Here is a 21,515-nt window from a genome sequence, read left to right on the forward strand (position 1 = left end):
AACAGACAAACCAACGCTGATGAAAACATAACCTCGGGCCTTGAAGGAGGTAATAATGTGCACATAATAGCAGTAAAGGAGTTGCAGCTCAACAGAAAATTAACTTAATGAAACGCCAGCTAAAAGAGGTTCAGCAGCGACTTCAACTATTCTGTTTGTCTGAGCTGTTGATATGAAAAGGTAAGCTGTTCCAGAGGTTAGCGGCAGAGGACTAAATTTAGATATGATTTTACTTGCATCTTGCACATGAGAATCTGATTCTAGCTATCTCTAATGTGCTAAAATGCTAACTCATATCCAGGCTTTAGGACTCATTCCTGTAGCACTCTATAGCTAGTGAGCTAGGCGATATGCATTCCCAAGACCCCCAACAGATCACGTCAAAGTTGCAACTAATTGTCATTGGTGATCTTTCCCCCGTCGCCACACCCCTTAATCACTGAGACTGAGAACGGTTGACACCTTGATCACTCCCCTAGTCTAGCAGCCCCTTAAAGGGAGCAGCTGGTGGCCAAGCGGAGGCTCAGCTCACTCTGTTCTGCCCTGTTACTGCTGTTGAGGGAGATGAACATCAGACTAAGGTGCCGTTTGCAGTCTTAGCTCCCCCCCCGCGACGCTCGTGCAGCTTTATATGAAGAGCGTAGGATACGGTGTGTGTGCGTTGGCGTGCTGGAGGATCACACGTGAGCCAATTGTTTGGTCACCGTAACTTGCGGCTCGAGGAACGAGGAAACTGGTGCTTCCTGTGTGACGTAGTTGGCTGTACGTGGCGGAGGAGGAGCTCTGTTGCCACTGCTGTTTTTGTCCCTTAGTTAGTTATTTTATTTTTCCTATTTCTGGTTATTAAGTTATTTTTGGTTGTATTGGGCTTTTGTATGTTGATTTATTTTTAATAATCTGTTTACCCGTTTACCTCTAACTTCTGCATTTGTGGTTTGTGTGTTTTGCTTTTGTTAATTTCTTTCTTTCTTTTTGTTTAAAGTGGTGGCCCAACACCAACATAGGTTTCTTGCTGTAATAGGGGAGGGGGCATTTATTTAGTTTATCTGTAAACCAGCTGTTGTGGAGGTAATCGGGAAGTGAACATTCCTAGCTCTCTGCCAGTTAACAGGACGGTTGGGTTGCTATATCCTTGCAGGTGGTTGGTCAGTGGGTGGAGGGATTCTTCTTGTGTTGGGGTTCTTATTGCATGTGGCTTGCTGTGTCCTCCTAACCCCTGTGTGCTCTTTACCTTGCAGTGTGAGTGGAAGTAACTGTGTGTTTTTCCAACTACTGGTGGTGGTGAACTGTTCTGCATTTCCTCTCCCCTCACTCCATTCCTCCTGTGGGTTTCCCTGGCACCCTTCCTCCTGTACTGGTAAGGTTAGTGGTGTAGTGACATTTTTTAAAAAACATTTTAACTCTATTTTTGTAATAAAGGACATTATTTTTCTAGCCTGGCCTCTCTTGCAGCTTTTATCATTGCAGCAACTAATCACCATTTTTGAATTTAAATAAAAGTTATTTGATTTTGAAACTTGAAACTCACGTCTCTGCCCCGTCTCTTTATCAAGGAACTTGTGTAATTTGGTTGGGTTATGCTCTGGGTGAAATTCCCAGAGTGGCGTTGTCGGGTTGTAATAGCCTGGGTTTCTGCTAAGTGCCCGGGTTACATAATAATTATGCATTTTGTAATGGAGTTATTAAAACAGATTGCTCCGTCCTGGCCGAACAGTCACCGTCGGTGCAGAGAAGGCGTCATGGTCTCAGTGGTCACGCTGTCCTGCAGCTGAGTAGAGCCTCACTTCTGGATATTTTGCGCATGCTTACTTTGAGGAATTGATGTAAGCACAAATTCTCAATTCATATTTGAGTTGTGACATACATCTTTCAAAATGATTTCCTTAAATTTGAATAACATAGTTTAAGATAAAATGTGCATGTTAGAGCCATTTGTTCAGTAGAAATATCTGTGGTTAATTTACATTTTGTTTTATTTGCTTGAGATAAATAACTCTGTAGTTTCACTGCAGTGTGCTCAATAAGGACCAAGTGTGACTGCAGCCAGTCCTGTATTCTGATTGGGCGAAAGCTAAATTGTGCTGCATGTGCTCTTTAAACGATTCAGTTGAAGCCATGGAGCCTGGAGAGCACACTAGTCTTTGACCGTGCTTAATATACCGTGCTTAATATTACTGTTCTTGCTTTTTTACTGCTTATGTTTTTGATATTTTGTTACCATTTTTGTATTTGAAGACTAAAGAAAGATTTTCAGTAAACAGTTGAAATGAAGAACATGGACTACGGAGTTTTATTGAAACACGCGTCAACTACATGCTTGGACTCTATAGCTTAAGTGGGCATCTAAAGAAATAGACGGAGCCACACTTACATTAGTCAAAGACTATGCTCGTTAAGGAAACGAAGCATATGGATGGACCCCTTGTAAAGAGACGTGGATTATGGACATAATTCTTCACCTAACAAGGATATAAGAGCCACGTTGATTTTCATCGCTGTGCACTAAAGGAAAGTGAGTACATGAAGATCTCAGTCTACAATGTCCTTACATTCTGGAGCCATGTTCAATTAAGCCTCAAGTCGTTTTGCAACTAAGCTGCAGTGGTCATTCTTTGAAGTGCACATGTTAAAACTCTTGAAAACGTCTGTGGACATATTGTGGAAGAGTGAGAAGCTGTCGTTTTGAAGAAAACAAGACAGTTTGTGTGCATTAAACCTTGGCAAGAGTGACGCCGTAGATAATGGAAGTTGCAGAAAACGGCCAGAAGAGGGAGTCAAAGCCCACGGCAAAGGCTGTGGAAGAAAAACTGAACAGGCTTAAGAATGAAAGAAAAGGCAAGCTGGCTCATCTCATTCGTAAAAGAAGGGAGATTGAAAATCTCAAGAAAGATAAAGTTAATAATGAAATAATTAAAGGTGAAGCATTATTTATCTTTTGGAAGTTCTTTAGAGAATTTAAAGAGCTTAATGCAGAAATATGAACTCTTCTAGAAGACGAAGATAAAGAAGAGGAGCAGTGTAACTGGTACATGCCCAAATGTGTGGACTTTGAGAACTTTGTTCAGGAAACAGAGGACTGGATTGAAAAGATTAAGAGACATCCTGAAGAAGAGAATGATGATGGCAATAAATATGAGGATGATGATGACATAAAGCCAAGTGATAGCATCTCAGAGGTCATCAGTCGCACATCCAAGAGAAGCTCTGTGCTTAGCCATTCATCACAAGCATCCAGTGCAAGTTCTGCTCGTTTGAAGCTGCAGGCAGAGCGGGAAGAGCTGTTAGCACGTGCTGCCTTTCTTAAGAAACGTCAAGACATTGAGATGGAAGAAACACGCTTAAAGGCGCGCAAAGAGCAAGTGGAGCTAGATGCCAAGATTGCTGCATCAGACACCAAAATAAAGGTGTATGCAGATTATGAAGATGGTCAAGATGGCATGAATGAATATTACGAGTCAAAAAGCAAGTACAAAGTGGGTTTAAAGGACATGTATGTTAAAGATGAAGATGGTGAGACACAAGTGAGTTTCCCAGCACCTGTAGGCCCAAAGCACCCAGCTCAGACTGCTAATGATCATCACAGAGCTTCGCCTCTTAAAGCAGCCAGGTCAGCAGTACCTCCCCCTCAGAGAGCAGCTAGTTCAACAGTACCTCCAGACCCTTCACAGCAAGCAGGTTCCTCTGATGGCATCTCCAAAATAATGCAGCGCCAGAATGAGATAACAGAAATGCTAGTCAAGCAGCAAAACATGTCACAACTCCCACAGAGAGATGTTCCAACTTTCTCAGGAGATCCACTCAGCTACCGTTCGTTTATAAGGGCATTCGAACAGACTATTGAGAACAAGACTGCTAGTGCACAAGATAGGTTGTTCTACCTGCAGCAGTTCACAAGTGGAGAACCTCTTAACCTTGTTCGTAGTTGTGAACACATGTGGCCAGATGAAGGTTACAGAGAAGCTAGGAGGCTCCTTCAACAACAGTATGGAGATGAACTGCGAATCGCCACAGCCTTGATGAATAAAGCTCTTGAATGGCCTCAGATAAAATCAGAAGACAGGAAAGCATTAAATGTATATGCTTTGTCCCTCATAGGATGTCGAAACACTATGAGTGATGTGGATTACATGGATGAGATGGACAACCCTAGCAATATGAAGACTGTCATCTCAAAACTCCCCTTCAAACTAAAAGAACGGTGGAGAAATCGAGCATATGAAATCCAAACAAAAACAGGAAGAAGAGCCAGGTTTTCTGACCTGGTGGATTTCATCAACTGGCAAGCAAAGGTCAGCAACGACCCACTTTTTGGAGATATTTTGGATGTCAGCGTAGAAGGAAAGGGGAAGCCTAAGATAAACATTAAGACAAGTAACCCCAAGAGCATCAGTTTTGCTACAAGTGTCTCTCCGGCTGGAAGACACAGTGGTGCTCAACAACCACAAGAGAAGAAGTATGGTTCAGCCAAACTATCTGATGTTTTCCAAAAATCCTGCATGTACTGTCATAAAAGCCACACCTTGGAGTTTTGTGAGAAGATAAAAGAACAGACTCCCAAAGACAGAATCAAATTCTTAACATCACAAGGACTCTGTTTTGGATGCCTCACACCAGGTCACATGAGTAAATATTGTCGTAAGAGAATGCAATGCCAGGAGTGTTCAGGAAAACACCCAAGCATTTTGCATGTTGTGAAGGAATTCCCAGTTCTGTCCGAAAAGGATGAAAATAGGAATACAGAAACTACTAACGCGGTCACAAACGCCTTCGTAGGAACAGAACATGAAAGCAGCAGAGACACTGGGGCAGGTAATGGAGAAGATATCCTTTCCATAGTACCAGTGAAAATAAAGTCCAAAAGAAGTGACAAGGTGATCCAGGTCTATGCGTTTTTAGACCAAGGAAGCACAGCAACCTTCTGTACCGATGAGGTCAGGCAGCAGCTTAACCTCCGAGGAAGGAAAGCGGAACTCTTACTCACTACTATGGCATCAGAAAAGAAGGTGAGCACTCACGTTCTGTCAGATCTGGAAGTATGCAGCCTGGAAGGGAAGAATTACATAGACCTTCCGCAGGCGTTCACTCAACCAAGTATACCAGTGAAAAAAGACAACATTCCTCTTCAGAAAGATGTGGATCGATGGCCTTATCTGCATGAAGTTCGCATCTCGCATATCGAAGCAGAAGTCGGCTTGCTTATTGGTACTGATGCCTTTAAAGCCATGGAGCCCCAGCAGATAATAAACAGCAGATGTGATGGGCCGTATGCAGTGAAGACTCCTCTTGGATGGGTCATCAACGGTCCACTCAGAGGCACCACTACAGCCAACCTAGAAATGGTGAGTCACTCAGTCAATCGCATTTCAGTATCCAATGTGGAAAACCTGTTGACTCAGCTGTACAATGCAGACTTCCCAGAGAGAGGATACGATGATAAGACTGAGTTGTCATAGGAGGACCGTCAGCTCCTTGACTCAGTGAAAGGATCAACACAGCTAGTTGATGGTCACTACTGCATCGGACTACCACTGAAAGACGAAGACTTAAAAATGCCTGATAACAGATCTTTAGCCGAGCAGCGCCTTACAAGCCTCATAATGGGAAAAATCGTCAAGATAATGCCAGACTCGAAAGGAACCGTCCGCAGTGTCTGTGTTCAGACGAAGACAAGCACATTGGAGAGACCCATAACTAAGATATGCCTCTTGGAGGAGGCATTGTGAAGATCAAAAGAGACTGAATAAGTTAAAGACATTTATCCGTTTAGGTTAAAGCAAATATGTATCTTTAAAACCTGAAAAAAGGATTTATAGTTTGTTGTATAAGTATTAGTATTAGTATTGTATAAGTGGACAATGTCTCAAAGCATTTATGTTTGATAATTGATATGCTAACAGCCTAGTCAATTAGGGGCAGGTTATGTTAGAGCCATTTGTTCAGTAGAAATATCTGTGGTTAATTTACATTTTGTTTTATTTGCTTGAGATAAATAACTGTAGTTTCACTGCAGTGTGCTCAATAAGGACCAAGTGTGACTGCAGCCAGTCCTGTATTCTGATTGGGCGAAAGCTAAATTGTGCTGCATGTGCTCTTTAAACGATTCAGTTGAAGCCATGGAGCCTGGAGAGCACACTAGTCTTTGACTGTGCTTAATATACCGTGCTTAATATTACTGTTCTTGCTTTTTTACTGCTTATGTTTTTGATATTTTGTTACCATTTTTGTATTTGAAGACTGAAGAAAGATTTTCAGTAAACGGTTGAAATGAAGAACATGGACTACGGAGTTTTATTGAAACACGCGTCAACTACATGCTTGGACTCTATAGCTTAAGTGGGCATCTTTAAGAAATAGACGGAGCCACACTTACAACGTGACTGATTTGCAGTTTAATAATACTAACTAGAAAATGCATTTCCTGCTGAAAATGCGTGGGAATGCTGACAGCTGAAAGGACCTGCAGGATCTCTGTTCTAGTCAGCTGCTCGATAGCGGTGTTTTAGTTTTAGTTTTTTCAAGTTATATTGAGTGTAGGGAGCCTTCCTTTAGGCCTGCTGTCATTAAACAGTCATTTCTTGTGTTTGAAAGTGCTTCTGTCTCCGCATATTGACTGCTGAACACTTGGAGATTCTCTCAGAAAGCGCCGACTTGGACCACAAGAGGTCAGGAGTGCTCAGTTTTAAAGTGATCTGAGGATGTTAATCCACCAATCTGACAGCCTGAACTCATTCAGTCAAAGTCCAAGCCAAGCTTTCACATCTAGCTGTTAGTCTGAAGGACATGAATGTCATCAGGACACTGAGCCATATCACAATCAGATGCTGAACTAGCGGTCCTGAACCTCGTCATCGCTGTCATTACTGTGAATGCTCATTTTGATCCAGAGATTTCTGTAGAACATGTGACTGATGGACAGTAGTTCAGACACTGCAGTGAGCTTAATGGAGATCGTCTGACCTCTTGACCTCTAGTAGAAGACGTTGCATGGTGTGAAGGACAGCAAACGGCCGTATTGTTGGCATGTGATTGAACGTGCATCAGTAATTAAATTTGGCACAGATGTAGGTTTATATGTTATGAAAAGATATAGATATCGGGGCGCTGCCAATTTGGCCATTTTCCAAAATGGCCGCAAATTAGGCGTTAAATATTCCAAAACGTTGCAGAAAACTGATTTTATGACTCGTGATGATTTCCAAGGTGAGTTCAAGCTGATTAGATCAGATGTCAGAAGATCACAGACATGATTTTATTTACCTCTATCTTTAAAGGGCACTTTTTAAAAGCTTGAAAAACAAATATAAGGAGAATGGTAACTTCAGGGTCAAAACTTAACCCCCATGCCTTCATGACAAGATAAGATAAGATAAGATATACTTTAATTGTATATACTCCGTCCAACTGCAGTTACAAACACTAAATTAAAACAACATCAACAACAATAATAAACGATTCCACACAAGACAGGGAAACAGTTTCACAGAAACAGATGTTTCAACACATACACAATCCACGTCCATAACGGCAGATACTAAAACACACACCATGGCAGGTATTGCACCGAGGTAGTGCACTGCACCGTCTACCGGCTTGTCCATATTGCACATACAATACCCCAATATTACACAGATGCAACATATTGCACTGTCCCTATTTAACATATTGCACTGCAGCTTTATGTTACGAATTGTTGAAAGGTTTAATCGACATCGGCAAGAATGAATGTTTGTAACGGTTCAATCTGCTCCGTGGGACTCTATATCTCCTGCCGGAAGGTAAAAGTTGGTACTCCTGATGTAAGATGTGAGTTGGGTCTGACACAGTTTTCTGTGCCTGTCTGATGACAGACTGCTCATAAAGCATCTGGAGGGGAGGGTGGTTTTTGACCCCCATAATCTTCATAGCAGTCTGCACCAGGCAAGAAATCTGTGACCTCAACTGCATGGTCAGGTTACCGTACCCAGCATCTAAAAAGGTCACTGTGCCCCCTCAAACAACTGGTGAGTGAAACATCCACATTTAGTCTTTATTAATTTAAATTATAGTTATGAAGAAATCAGTCAGACTGTTAGATTAATGTGTTGTTTAACTCCCTGTTTACTTTATCTTGGCACCCGTGTGTGTGCACATTTTGACCCTGGCACGAGCAAGACGCAGGGCGTGCCTGAGGAGTTATCTGTAGCCTACAGTACCTCCTCATTTCAAAACAGAAACCATAATAAGGTGGCAGCTGGCTGGAGAAGATCACTAGACAACAACCTACTTGCTCTTGGCCATATCGTATGTTATTTCCAGTAAATATCACAAATAAAACGTATGTTTTCTGATAGAAAAAAAAAAGGTACGACCGTAGGAAGATAACATATTAAGTACTACTAACCCATCTTTGAGGTGGTTATGTCTTCAGCTCCAGTCTGTAAGTGGCAGTATGTATTCACCTCTCTGTCAATTTCTTTCTTTCATGAAACATGATAATGTTAAAGATACACTTAATAAAGGCTATATGAGGTGAAATAAAAATGCCCCCCCTGTCAAAGCTGATTGCCCGTCCGCCTCTAACACTCTGGCGCCGACCCTGACCGTACCATGCCGTGATGCCATATCTAATAATGCTTTCCAAGACAGCCCGGTAGAAAAGTGACATGATCTTCTACTCCACTCCATAGAACCTGAGTCTGCGTATAAAGTTGAAGTTTGGAGCAGAGGTTTCCAACATGTACCTTCCAGCTGAGAGTGTTGTCGATGTGGACCCCTAAATACCTGTATGAACAGACCTGTGTGATAGATGTATTTAAATAGATAGAATGACAACCAATAGCAGTAAAACTGACAGAGGTAACGCTGGATACATTTCTTGGTCACCAGTAACCTCTAATCACAGTTAAAGTGGTTGTATTGCTAACTAGCCGTGATATCGGCACAACTAAAGGAGAAAATCATCATCAATTGCTTCTGCTGCTTTTGTTCTCTCTCCATTCAGTCCTGTTGCTAGTGAAACAGGTCGATAAGGTTGCTTTCACTCATAACCCGTTTGGTTACCTGAAAAGGTGGGTCTCGGTCCGCCTCCATGCGGACTCTGGTGCGGTTTGTTTATGTAATTTTAACATGATTTCAAAAGCTAAACTAATAAATCCATCTGCTGATTGTGAAATCTGTTCAGGAAGTGATCTTATTGATCTGTATTTAAGGCCATGTATAGAAGCACGCCAGCGAGGAGGTTTTCCCTGATTAACAGGTCAAAAGCAGTTAAACCCACCGATCGTAAGGTCGACGGTTCGATCCCCGGCTGCTCCGGTCACATGCCGATGTGTCCATGAGCAAGACACTTAATCCTAAATTAGCCATCGGTGTGTGACCGAGTATTTAGATTAGATCCTAGTTGGCACCTTGCATGGCAGCCTCTGCCATCAGTGTGTGAATGTGTGTGTGAATGCTGACATGTATTGTAAAGCGCTTTGAGTGGTCTGAAGACTAGAAAAGTGCTATATAAATGCAAGTCCATTTACCATTAACCATTTACTTTACATAAAAAAAGTGTGTGACAGCGATCTCACAGTAATACACCCCATGCACGTGTCCGTGCGCTCCCCGACGTTTTCACTATGCATTCACACCAATCATCTGAAAGCGTGTAAAGGGGCTTTTGTACAGTCCTGTCTCTACTATTATTCATCATAACGTGGCTGATTTGCAGTCTAATAATACTAACTAGAAAATGCATTTCCTGCTGAAAATGCGTGGGAATGCTGGCAGCTGAAAGGACCTGCAGGATCTCTGTTCTAGTCAGCTGCTCGATAGCGGTGTTTTAGTTTTAGTCTTTTCAAGTTATATTGAGTGTAGGGAGCCTTCCTTTAGGCCTGTTTTCATTTGGTGTTTCCCCTCTCCCTTTGAATCGCTTGCGATTTTTGTGGTTATCCTTCAGGAGTAACTTTAAGATTCCCCTGGGGCCTCATGTATAAACGGTGCGCACGTACTAAAATGTTGCGTACGCTGTGTTTCACGCTGACGCCGGGATGTATAAAAGTCAACGTGACGTGAGAATGTGCGAACTGTGCCGTAAATTCTAGACCAGTCGTGAAAATGTGCGGGCCGTCCTCCAAACTCTGTCATCTGGCAGTGTCAAACTATAAAGTACTGAAACTCGCTAAATGCGTAAAAATATTTTTTCCACTCAACTTACTGAGCTTTATTTATGATGTGGGATCCAAAAAAACCCACATATTTCTTTACTAGTTTGCGCATAATATTTAACATCAGAGAGGCACAACAAAAACACATTTAAACCTATTTCCCAGAGATGACATGCCTTAACCACCGTGCCAATAACAAAATCGCGTGCTGCACAATGTGGCAGACCAACATGCTGTGTCTGTGCTCCAGAGGAGCTTCAGATGGATGAACCGGACCCTGGCACACCTAACAATGAGCCAAAAGCAACAGCTTTACAGCGCCGTTTAGATGCGACACATAGAATGTAAAGCAACGAGGTGAGTTGAGACAAACATTTATTTTTCAACAGGGTCTTTTAATATATAACTTATCCCACCAAGAACCTCATTCATTCTTTTTAATTCGTTGCATATATATTCTTCATTGTATTGACAATCTCTCTCTGTGACTCACAGCACAGCGTTAGTGAGGACACGGCCAGACCGCCGCCCCTCAGCAGTCGAGGCTCGGGCGCAGCTGATCGTTCTTCTTTTTGTTCCTTTTCCAGCGCGATTTGCCGTCGTTATTTGGACAATAGGTGACAGCATGGAGCGTGTTTATAGTCATTTGCATAGTTATTAATGGGAGGAGACAAGGCGGACCAAGTGGCACGTGCAGCTGCGCTCAATTTCACGTTCATTGAGATGTATAAAGGAAAGGTACGCAGGAACAGGCGTACGCACAGTTTTATACATGTGGAAATTTCTGTGCTTACGTACTTTTCCAATTTTGTTAGTACGCCCTCTTCCAGTGTGAAAGCTGCGCAGTCTTTTATACATGAGGACCCTGGTCCGCAATTGCGTCCCTCCCCCTGTCCCCATGATGGTTAACTTAACGGAAAATGTCCTGGGGTCTCATTTATAACCGTTGCGTACACACAAAACGGGGCCTGAAATGTGCGTACGCCACTTCCCACGCAAGGAGGAGGAGGCGAAAAATGCTGAAATGAGAAGGACCTGTGGAGTCCAGCTGCAGCGTCCCGTCTCACTTCCTGGACTTCCTGTCATCTCTTGGTCAGCCGGTGGAGGCGGGGCGACGACAGGGGGGCGGGGTCAACACCAACAGTTCTGGGGTCTCATTTATAACCGTTGCGTACGCACAAAACGGGGCCTGAAATGTGCGTACGCCACTTCCCACGCAATAGTTGTGATCTATAAAAACAAACTTGACGGGAGAATGTGCGCACCGGTACGGAAACTTTGACCCGTGCGTACGCACATTATGGAGGCACCGAGGCAGGGGAAACTGGAGACGCAGATGAATTGAAGCCAGACTGTAGACATTAAATGTCATTATACGTATAATGATGCCTCTCACACATTTAACTTCACTTCATACTTATATCCACTTTATCATAAACATTTAAAACAGCAGTGTTTTTTGTGCTCGTGAGCCATAACTATTACATAAGCACCTTACAAATGTAAAAGATCAACACAAATCTCAAAGCAAATTCCGCTCAATATCTCATCAGCGCTGTCTCACCATCATGTCCCCCCCTCCACCACCGGAGCTCAGAGGAGATCTGAGAGGAGAGGACCGGACTTCCGAGAGTCGCAGTCAGCTGTGGAGCAGCTGATGAAATCATCATCATCGGTTGTAGAAATCCAAGATTATATCAAATAGCATTAAAGAATGGCAGAACAGAGCGCCAATAGTTTTAATAATATCTACTAACAGTGTGCAGATATCACCAAGTACCATATTAGTTTTCATAAAGTTGTTGTGTAAAATCGCTGCAGTAAACATGATGTAACCCTCTGGGAAAACCAGTTGTTTCTAAAACATTTAGAGATATTTCCCTCACTGAAAATTCCTTTTATTTAATAAATAACCACATTCTATATTTTATTCTGAAATTAATTTATCATTGTTTATTTTATTTCCGTTTTTGCTCAGAGTTTTAACTTTAACAAACTTTAACAAATAAGCTCATTGGTTCAAAGTGAAATAACTGTTGCTATTGGTGTCAAACATTCCAAGTGGGAGTGCAATCAGTCCGGTGTTGTTTAACATAATGATAAATGATATATTTGAAAATTTAGATGGATGCATCAAATCAGCGATATATGCAGATGATGGGGCAATATGGATGAGGGGAAGAAATGTGCCATATGTGATGGAAAATATAAGGAAAGCAATAGGGAAAGTGGAGAAATGGTCATATGAGTGAGGATTCAAAATGTCAACAAATAAAACATGTTATATGATATTTACAAAAAAGAGAAACATTAATACTGAGAATTTAACATTATATGGTCAGTTGATGGAGAGGGTGAATGAATACAAATATCTGGGTCTATGGCTAGACAGTAAATATACATGGCATGTTCATATAAAACATCTGGAAACAAAATGCAAAAAAGTAATAACTTTACTACGAGCTGTGGCTGGATGTGACTGGGGGGCAGATAAACAGTCATTGATTGACATATATAGGGCGATCATGAGATCAACAATGGATTATGGTTGTATAGTTTATGAAGCAGCAACAAAGACATCATTACAAAAAGTGGATAGAGTACAGTGTAGAGCATTACGGTTATGTATCGGAGCTATCAAGTCAACACCCATTAATGCAGTATTAATTGAAGCAGGAGAGACTACACTGGAATTAAGAAGAGAGAAATTAGCTCTAGCATACTGGGTCAGGTTAAAAGGAAGTGGAGAAGAAAATCCTACAAAGGTAACATTACAAAACTGTTGGGAATACTCTAAGTTTCAAGGATATGGATTTGGATGGATAATGGAAGAAAAAGTGCGGACATATGGATTAGAGGCCTTAGAGTTCACCAGGTCGACACCAGTAAGCAGCGTACCCCCCTGGCTGCTCCCAGAAGTTAAAATAGACATGAGTATCATTGAAAAGAAAAGGGAATGGCAAGTAAATGAAGTGGGAGTTAAAACAAGTGTATACCTAAGGAACAGCTATAATAATTATCTCAAAATATATACAGATGGATCCAAAAATAAACAGGAGTGTGTGGGAGTTGGTATATATATTCCAGAATTTAAAATATCTATTTCCAAAAGACTTTCAGACCAGGTATCAGTGTACACAGCAGAAATAGTGGCAATCATCTTTGCAATGCAGTGGGTGGAGGAGGTCAGACCTGACAGAGTGGTGATATGCACGGATTCAAAAGCTGTTTTGGAAAGTATACATTCAACAAAAGCTGTAAGGCAAGATCTAATCATTGAACTGTACTATAGCTTGCTAAGACTACACAGAGGGGGTATAGATGTATTATTCTGTTGGGTTCCAGCACACGAGGGGGTGAAAGGAAATGAGTTTGCAGATAAACTAGCAAAAAGTTCACTGCAAAAAGACATTACAGTACCAGTTTTACTTGGGAAAGGAGAAGGAAAAGCTGTGATTAAAAGGAAAGGAGTGGAGATATGGCAGAAAAGATGGGAGGAGGACCAGAAAGGAAGGAGATATTTCAAAATACAAAAGTCGGTCATAACAAAGACGTATAAAGAAAGGAACAGAAGGGAAGAAATCATCATAACAAGACTCAGACTGGATCACACTGGTCTTAATGGCACGTTGGCTTTAATGGGGAAAAGGAACAGTGACAAGTGTGGGGGTTGTGGTGATAAAGAAAATGTGGAGCAGCATATCCTAATTCAGCTGGCATAGCGAAATGTTTTGCCACTGAGCTGTATTCTAAAATGATATTTTGTATTTCTTTGGTGATAGAGGCAGAAAGAGATATGTGTGTGTAATATGTGTGTGTTATTTACATTGTGTGGACAGAGAGGGATTATGTAGCTGAAGTTCATGGGTTATGAGATTAGCTTGATTCTGTTCATCCCTGTGCTGCTTGTGTGCATCAACGCAAGGTGTCAGTGTTGTGACAGGGAAAGTATTCACATTGCCTTACTCACAATATTCACATATAGTGAGTATTTAATGTTTAAACTGTAGGTTGTTTGCATAATAATCTACAACTCAAATGGGTTCACATATTAAATAGTCATTTAATAGTGTTGTTTACACTTTACTATTGAGTGGTTTATAATAAGGTGAGGTTGACATATTTCATGTGTTAATATTACGATGCAAGTTAATATTGTGATGCAACAGTTATCCTACATTCATGGGTTAAGCATTGAAAAGTTGTATTATATGTTGATATTGATCAAATTAAACTGTACAGTTAAGAGCTTGGATAGATTTGCATATATTGCTATATAAGCCATGTTATTTTACACAGGCTAGGTTTTCTGGATACCCTTGAACTCCGGATTTGGATTGGAATCTCTCCCTGACGAGGGGGATGGCGAGCTACCCGTGCTGAGCACCTGGATTGAGGAGCGCTTTCAACTTTCATCTGCCTTGCTGTCAGTGTGGTAGGACTGTGGGGAAGGACCTCAAAAGACAATTGGATCTGAACATTTTATTTTGGGGATTACTTTTATTTTTTAGGGTGCACCCAGTTCAATGTACATTTCAAACTGAACAAAACTGAATGTCGGCAGTAATTGTGAATTTATTCTGTGTCAATACAATAATTTTCCTTTTAACTTAATTCTGTGTTCTGCTTACTCATTGTGGTGTCCGATTCCTGTTCATTACTCCTCTCTACGAATCTAGGTTATACTAGTCCAGTGTATACTTATTCATCAGGTGGGTTACAATGACATGACTTATTAATTTATTTATGGTTTATTAGATAGGGACAGATACAGTATACATATAGACAAAATGAAAACGGCTATCCGATGCAACTATCAGACTGTCTCCAGTGCGCCACCGCGCTGCGCCACTCTGCCTCCTCCAGTCATCTCCAAACAGCACATCTTCACCAGTATGGATTGTGTAAATTAACAAAGTGTGTAAATGAAGCCAGTGACAGCTCTCACACAATCGTTACACTCCATATCTTCATTATCATTATCAGTCCTAATCATAATGCAGGACAAGTTCACTATAAAAACTTAAATAATAAATAAATAAATATAAATAGTGTACACAAACTTCCTTTTTTCTAATGATATCCAGGTGGGGGATATTACTGATTGTCTCGATCATTTTAAGTGAATGGATCAGTCTGATTGCTGTAAAGATATAAACACAGCGGTGAGACTCGGAACATGCTGCATGGTGCTGGTGGATATACCGTCACTGTGAGGACTACGTGACGTGAATGAGAGAATCAGGAGGGAACGAGTGTTCAGAGACCTCCTCACCTACAAACACCTCCATCTCTGTGTCAGAAAAACTCCTTTTCTTGGTCTTCCTCTCGGGAGTTGCCGTGATTCACCGTAAAGAACCACTGATCAACAGGCTCATTCACATGCAGAAACATTCATGAGGTGCTTTGCATCGACCATTTATGGTTGAATGTGGACGTGTAGAGGGCGGATCCACGTGCGCACATTTCCAGGTGGACTGTGATTTATAAAGGGAACATTGCGTGCAGGTGTGCGTACGCACAGTTTTATAAGTGATTTTTTTTTGGCGCACGCCATTTTTAGACTTTTGTGCACACGTACATTTTTAGTATGGATCCTACCCACAGTTTTATAAAAGAGACCCCTGGTAATTTTCTTCCAGGACATTTTCTGTTTGTCTTCAGATGTTTTTTCTTAGAGTGTGGTGGCTGATCAGCGCAAGACCTACGAAAAATATGAAAATGTTCTAAAATGTCCCGTGGTACCAGTCCATCTATCCCCTCATTCACAAACGTTCAGGGGAACCACCCTATGTGTTCCCTGACAATGCGACATTATTTTTCATACTGCCTGCCTGAATATACCTGTATTCTCCCTCCGTCTGAAACGCTCCGCAAAACCAAGCACACCAACAACGTGCGCACTTTAATCACGTCCAAAACATTCAAATTTGTGGATCCCAAAATGTAAACAATGTGCTGGAGTATGGCAATGGAATATTTAATTGGATTTCTTTTGGTCAAACTTTGCCTCCAGCAACCCGCTTCCTCAGTTCTTGTATCATGCCGCAACCCGGTCAGTGTTTGCTGTTATACAATAGTATATACATGTTTTTAAAGTGCTATTGCATATCAAAAAAATAAAACAAAATAATGAATCCTACTGGAGTTGGCACCTTGCCGTGGTGGAGAAGCTTGTGTGTCTCTTTAACCCTGTATTTCAACAGGAGACTGATCTAAGTTTCCTTATAAGTTCAACCAAGTCAGCTTGGTCACAAGTTAGAGACTGGACAAATATCAGCTCCTTTGCTCAGATTTGAAGGCCATTGCAAAAATAAAACATTGTCATATGAACCTGAAGTGCTTACTCCAACTAAAAAGCTCTCATGTCATCTCTGTCAGTTTTACTGCTAGCAATACAACCCAAAGTTCAGCATCACTTTAACTGTGATTAGAGGTTACTGGCGACCAATAAAAGTATCCAGCGTTATCTCTGTCAGTTTTACTGCTTTATTGGTTGTCATTCTACCATGAAGGCATGGGGGTGTTGTTTGACCCTGAAGTGACCATGCTCCTATTATTTGGTTTTCACGTTTTTCTCAGGTTAAAAGCTTTTAAAAAGTACCCTTTAAAAATGAGGAGGTAAAAAAATAATTTCTGTGATCTTCTGACATCTGATCTCATCAGCTTGAACGCACCTTGGAAATCATCAAGAGTTGTAAAATCAGTTTTCTGCAACCTTTTGGAAAGTGGCTGCCGCGTCCGTCAGGGGCGGAATTGGCAGCGCCCCGATATCTATATCTTTTCGTGACATAGAACCCTACATCTGTGCCAAATGTGTTGCTTTTATCGCAAAATGCACAATTGTTATGAATATTTCAGCTTAGCTGCCCCGCTGTTACATGAGATTTAGATTTATTTTTTTCATTTCTTTTCTGTAAATCTTTTAATCTGGAAATAACTTTATACTTAAGTTTGACAAGTGTTATAGAAGATATTATTAGTATTACTACACTAGTTGCTTAGGTTACTTATCTCTACTTTCTTATGTAAAACGAAAAATTAAGCAGTAAAACAATGGCTTATGAGATTTCTTAAAAACAATCTCTGCAGCCTCAGGAGTGTGTGTAATGTGTCACTAGCCTGTCTGTAAACGGCTGCCCGTACAGCGGTCCGTTGCCCACACCGGGTTCCTGTCCCTGGTGAGGAAGACTTTATGAGAATTGTGGAGCCATCACCAAAGCCTAAGGAGCCAAGAAATATTTTACAGCTGAAAACTGAAATGTTTTCAAATGTGGAGCAGGTTTGAACCGAGGCTCCGTTTGTAAATGACGAAACATACTGTGCGTTCCAAAACCCATTCTACCATACTACTTAGTATGACAGAAAAAAAGATTTCTTATGTCCCAATACATAGTATGTCAAATGCAGTGTGCCAAAAATACCAGGATGTCCCACTACATCTGGTCACATTTTACAGTATGAAAGCCAGCATGCTTTTCTGGCTGTTCTGACCCACAATCCTCTGCACAGCAGATTTATTGTATTCATACTGCATGCAACAGTACGTACTTTGTAAGGGCAGCTGCAGTGTACTAGAAGTAAAAAGGAAAAGTATGTGATTTGGGACGTAGTCAGTCGTGCTGCTCCTCGTCCTGGAATGATTCATAGCTTGATAACCCGGTCCTCTTATTTCCTTGTTCCCTCCCCTTCAGATTGACAGTTTGAAGGTGGGTGTAACCAACATAACACATGATGATTACATCAGAGCTCAAACTAGTGTCGGTTCTCAGGAAGTGAAACTCAGACAGTTGTTGCTACTGAGAGGTGAAATGGCGCAGAAAGGATTTCGTCTGGACCAGGAAGCAATCTCTTGTTCGATCTGTCTGGATCTACTGAAGGATCTGGTGACTACTTCCTGTGGACACAGCTACTGCATGAACTGTATTAAAAGCTTCTGGGATGGAGAGGATGAGAAGAAGATCTACAGCTGCCCTCAGTGTAGGCAGACCTTCACACCGAGGCCTGTCCTGCTGAAAAACACCATGTTAGCAGATTTAGTGGAGGAACTGACGAAGACTGGACTCCAAGCTGCTCCTGCTGATCACTGCTATGCTGGACCTGAAGATGTGGCCTGTGATGTCTGCACTGGGAGGAAACTGAAAGCCTTCAAGTCCTGTCTGGTGTGTCTAGCCTCTTACTGTGAGAAACACCTCCAGCCTCATTATGACTCAGCTCCGTTCAAGAAACACAAGCTGGTGGAGCCCTCCAAGAAGCTCCAGGAGAACATCTGCTCTCGTCACGACGAGGTGATGAAGATGTTCTGTCGTACTGATCAGCAGTGTATCTGTTATCTCTGCTCTGTGGATGAACATAAAGGCCACGACACCGTCTCAGCTGCAGCAGAAAGGACCGAGAGGCAGAGAGAGCTGGAGGTGAGTCGACTCAACATCCAGCAGAGGATCCAGGACAGAGAGAAAGATGTGAAGCTGCTCCAACAGGAGGTGGAGGCCGTCAATCGCTCTGCTGATAAAGCAGTGGAGGACAGTGAGAAGATCTTCACCGAGCTGATCCGTCTCATGGAGAAAAGAAGCTGTGATGTGAAGCAGCAGGTCAGATCCCAGCAGAAAAGTGAAGTGAGTCGAGTCAAAGAGCTTCAGGAGAAGCTGGAGCAGGAGATCACTGAGCTGAAGAGGAGAGACGCTGAGATGAAGCTGCTGTCACACACAGAGGATCACAACCAGTTTCTTCTTAACTACCCCTCACTGTCACCACTCACTGAATCTACATCCAGCATCAATATCCGTCCTCTGAGCTACTTTGAGGACGTGACGGCGGCTGTGTCAGAAGTCAGAGATAAACTACAGGACGTTCTGAGAGAGAAATGGACAAACGTCTCACAGACAGTGACTGAAGTGGATGTTTTACTGTCACAACCAGAGCCCAAGACCAGAGCTGGATTCTTACAATATTCACGAGAAATCACACTGGATCCAAACACAGCAAACACATGGCTGTTATTATCTGAGGGGAACAGAAAAGCAACATTAATGAAACAACATCAGTCTTATTCTAGTCACCCAGACAGATTCACTGCATGTTATCAGGTCCTGAGTAGAGAGAGTCTGACTGGACGTTGTTACTGGGAGGTGGAGAGGAGAGGGGGAGTTAATGTAGCAGTCACATACAAGAGTAGCAGGAGAGCAGGGGGGGGGGGTGAATGAATGTTACTTTGGATTCAATGATAAATCTTGGGCGTTAGTTTGTTACCAAAACAGTTATAGCTTTCGGTACAACAGTATCAAAACCCCCGTCTCAGGTCCTCCGTCCTCCAGAGTAGGAGTGTACCTGGATCACAGTGCAGGTATTCTGTCCTTCTACAGCGTCTCTGAAACCATGACTCTCCTCCACAGAGTCCAGACCACATTCACTGAGCCTCTCTATGCTGGACTTTGGCTTTATTACAGTTATGATGTCACTGCTGAGTTGTGTAAACTGAAATAGACAGAAGTCATTTAAGGGTTAAATTCAGTGTTTTAACTCTTAAACTTCTCTGGTGTCCATCATTGTTGCTGCAGAGCTGATTTGTGTCTGGACCGCAGAGGACCAGCCCTACAAACACTAAAGTGTGTCACTGCCTGACTGACTGAGTGATGAAGTTACAGGATTCATCAGCGACTGTTGCAGGTTCCTCATTGGTTGTTGCTCTTTCTAAATGAAAAGCTGGAGAACAGTTCAGTGTTTATGTTTTCTGGGGATTGTGTCAGCGGTTCATTGAATCATTACATCGTGCTGTTGTTGTGCATGTGCTATTGTTTATAGTAGTTTAAGTGACGTTACGTTGTGCTTCGTATTGTGTTACCACCGTGCATTCACACCAAGCAGGAAGCACATTAGCAAGCCACACGTCGCTACTGCGGTATGAACCCAAAATAAACACACTGTGCTGTGATTTAATATCAATAAACGGATCAAAATGATGCCGAAATAACGATAATATGATGTTGATTTGTAAAAAGACTGAATTCATGCTTTGTCGGGTCTGTCCGCAACACAGCAAGCAAACAACTTTTAAAATGCTTGTTTTCTGAACGGAGTCCGGATCGATCAGTGCCAGGCTATGCTAACATTGTAGCTGCTCCATCAACACTCCATCTAGGAATAAACACGCAGCAACAACATCAGTGATGACATCAACTTTGTAAGTATGTATATATTGTTACACACCACTTATATGATGAATGCTTTTGATACACATGCTTTAATAAAAAGCTGAAATACTTTTAACCTGCAGACTGTATGTCATGATGATACATTTACACCTTGTATAAAATGTATAATATACTGACTAGTACATGTCACCATTTACTATTACTGAATGCAATTTGCTTCATTATAAGTTGTCTTTCAATCAAACATTAAGATATAAGTGGAAAAAACTGTTCATAAAACATGATAGACATGACCACTGATTATTTGTGTAACAATTTAGCCACAAATTCACATCCTGACCAGATACGGTCCAGACAGATACTCGCTTTAGACTGAGTCTTGTTCTTTTCATGTCTTCACTGCACAGAGATCAGCTGTCAATCAAACATTATGGGCTCTACTTTGTAAACTTCTCTGTGCTCTAAATGTCTGATGAATATTTGTATATATATATATCTATGTGTGTGTGTTGTTGTTTCTCTTCCACTGCACGGGTCTTAAAGGAAGGTCTAGTGATTTATTTCTTATCATAGATATTCTGTTCTCACCACTTTTTGTAAAGATATCTAGAATCACATTTATTTGTTGGGCAGACTAAATGTTGTCGTCCAGATCGACGTACAAACGAGATCCTAAGATGTTTAATGAAACTGTAATTATCATGATCATAATCAATAAGGAAATCATTATTCTCTGTTACATCGCTGAGATTCTGCTCAAACAAACTGATTGTGTGGATGAAAATGAATCTGTACGTGAAATCATTGAACAAGAGTCATTTAGCAGACTTTACTGATGGGATGTGTGAACAAACTGAAGGTTTCTATAATCAATAAACAAGAATGAACTAAGTCTTTTCTTGTCTTTTTTCCAGGGTATCATACAAAGCTGATGGAGTAAATGTGACTAGGAGAGAATAACTGAGGCAGTTTTCCTCCTGAAACACCACAAAGTCCAGTGTTCATGTTTAGAGTCAGTCAGTCTCTGTTTAAAAACAATCTAAAAAAAGATTAAAACTAAAAGGTAACATAACTTATTAGTTGTGACATGAGGATTTTGTTATCATAGTTATTGAACACAATCACAAGTTCATATATTGAATACAAATTCCAACTTCTTTCCCCACATACTGATAGAAGAACGCTCTTTTTCTCCACTTCAGCTCGTATTATTCCTCTGACGATACGCTCAACA

General features: G+C 41.5%; 2 protein-coding genes across 3 annotated transcripts in view; one reads left to right on the forward strand and one right to left on the reverse strand.

Moving 5' to 3' along the window:
• The window catches only part of LOC119486943 (ral GTPase-activating protein subunit beta-like), a 592,951-nt gene that overhangs the window by 266,105 nt on the left and 305,331 nt on the right, over window positions 1–21,515 (reverse strand). The gene's annotated exons all lie outside the window — the stretch shown is intronic.
• Window positions 17,942–19,613, forward strand: LOC119487095 (tripartite motif-containing protein 16-like). The gene is given in 2 exon segments (XM_037767753.1): window positions 17,942–19,324; window positions 19,326–19,613. Coding segments are annotated over 2 exon segments (1,671 nt in total).

This window comes from Sebastes umbrosus, chromosome 1 (assembly GCF_015220745.1).
Source record: "Sebastes umbrosus isolate fSebUmb1 chromosome 1, fSebUmb1.pri, whole genome shotgun sequence".
Taxonomy (NCBI): domain Eukaryota; kingdom Metazoa; phylum Chordata; class Actinopteri; order Perciformes; family Sebastidae; genus Sebastes; species Sebastes umbrosus.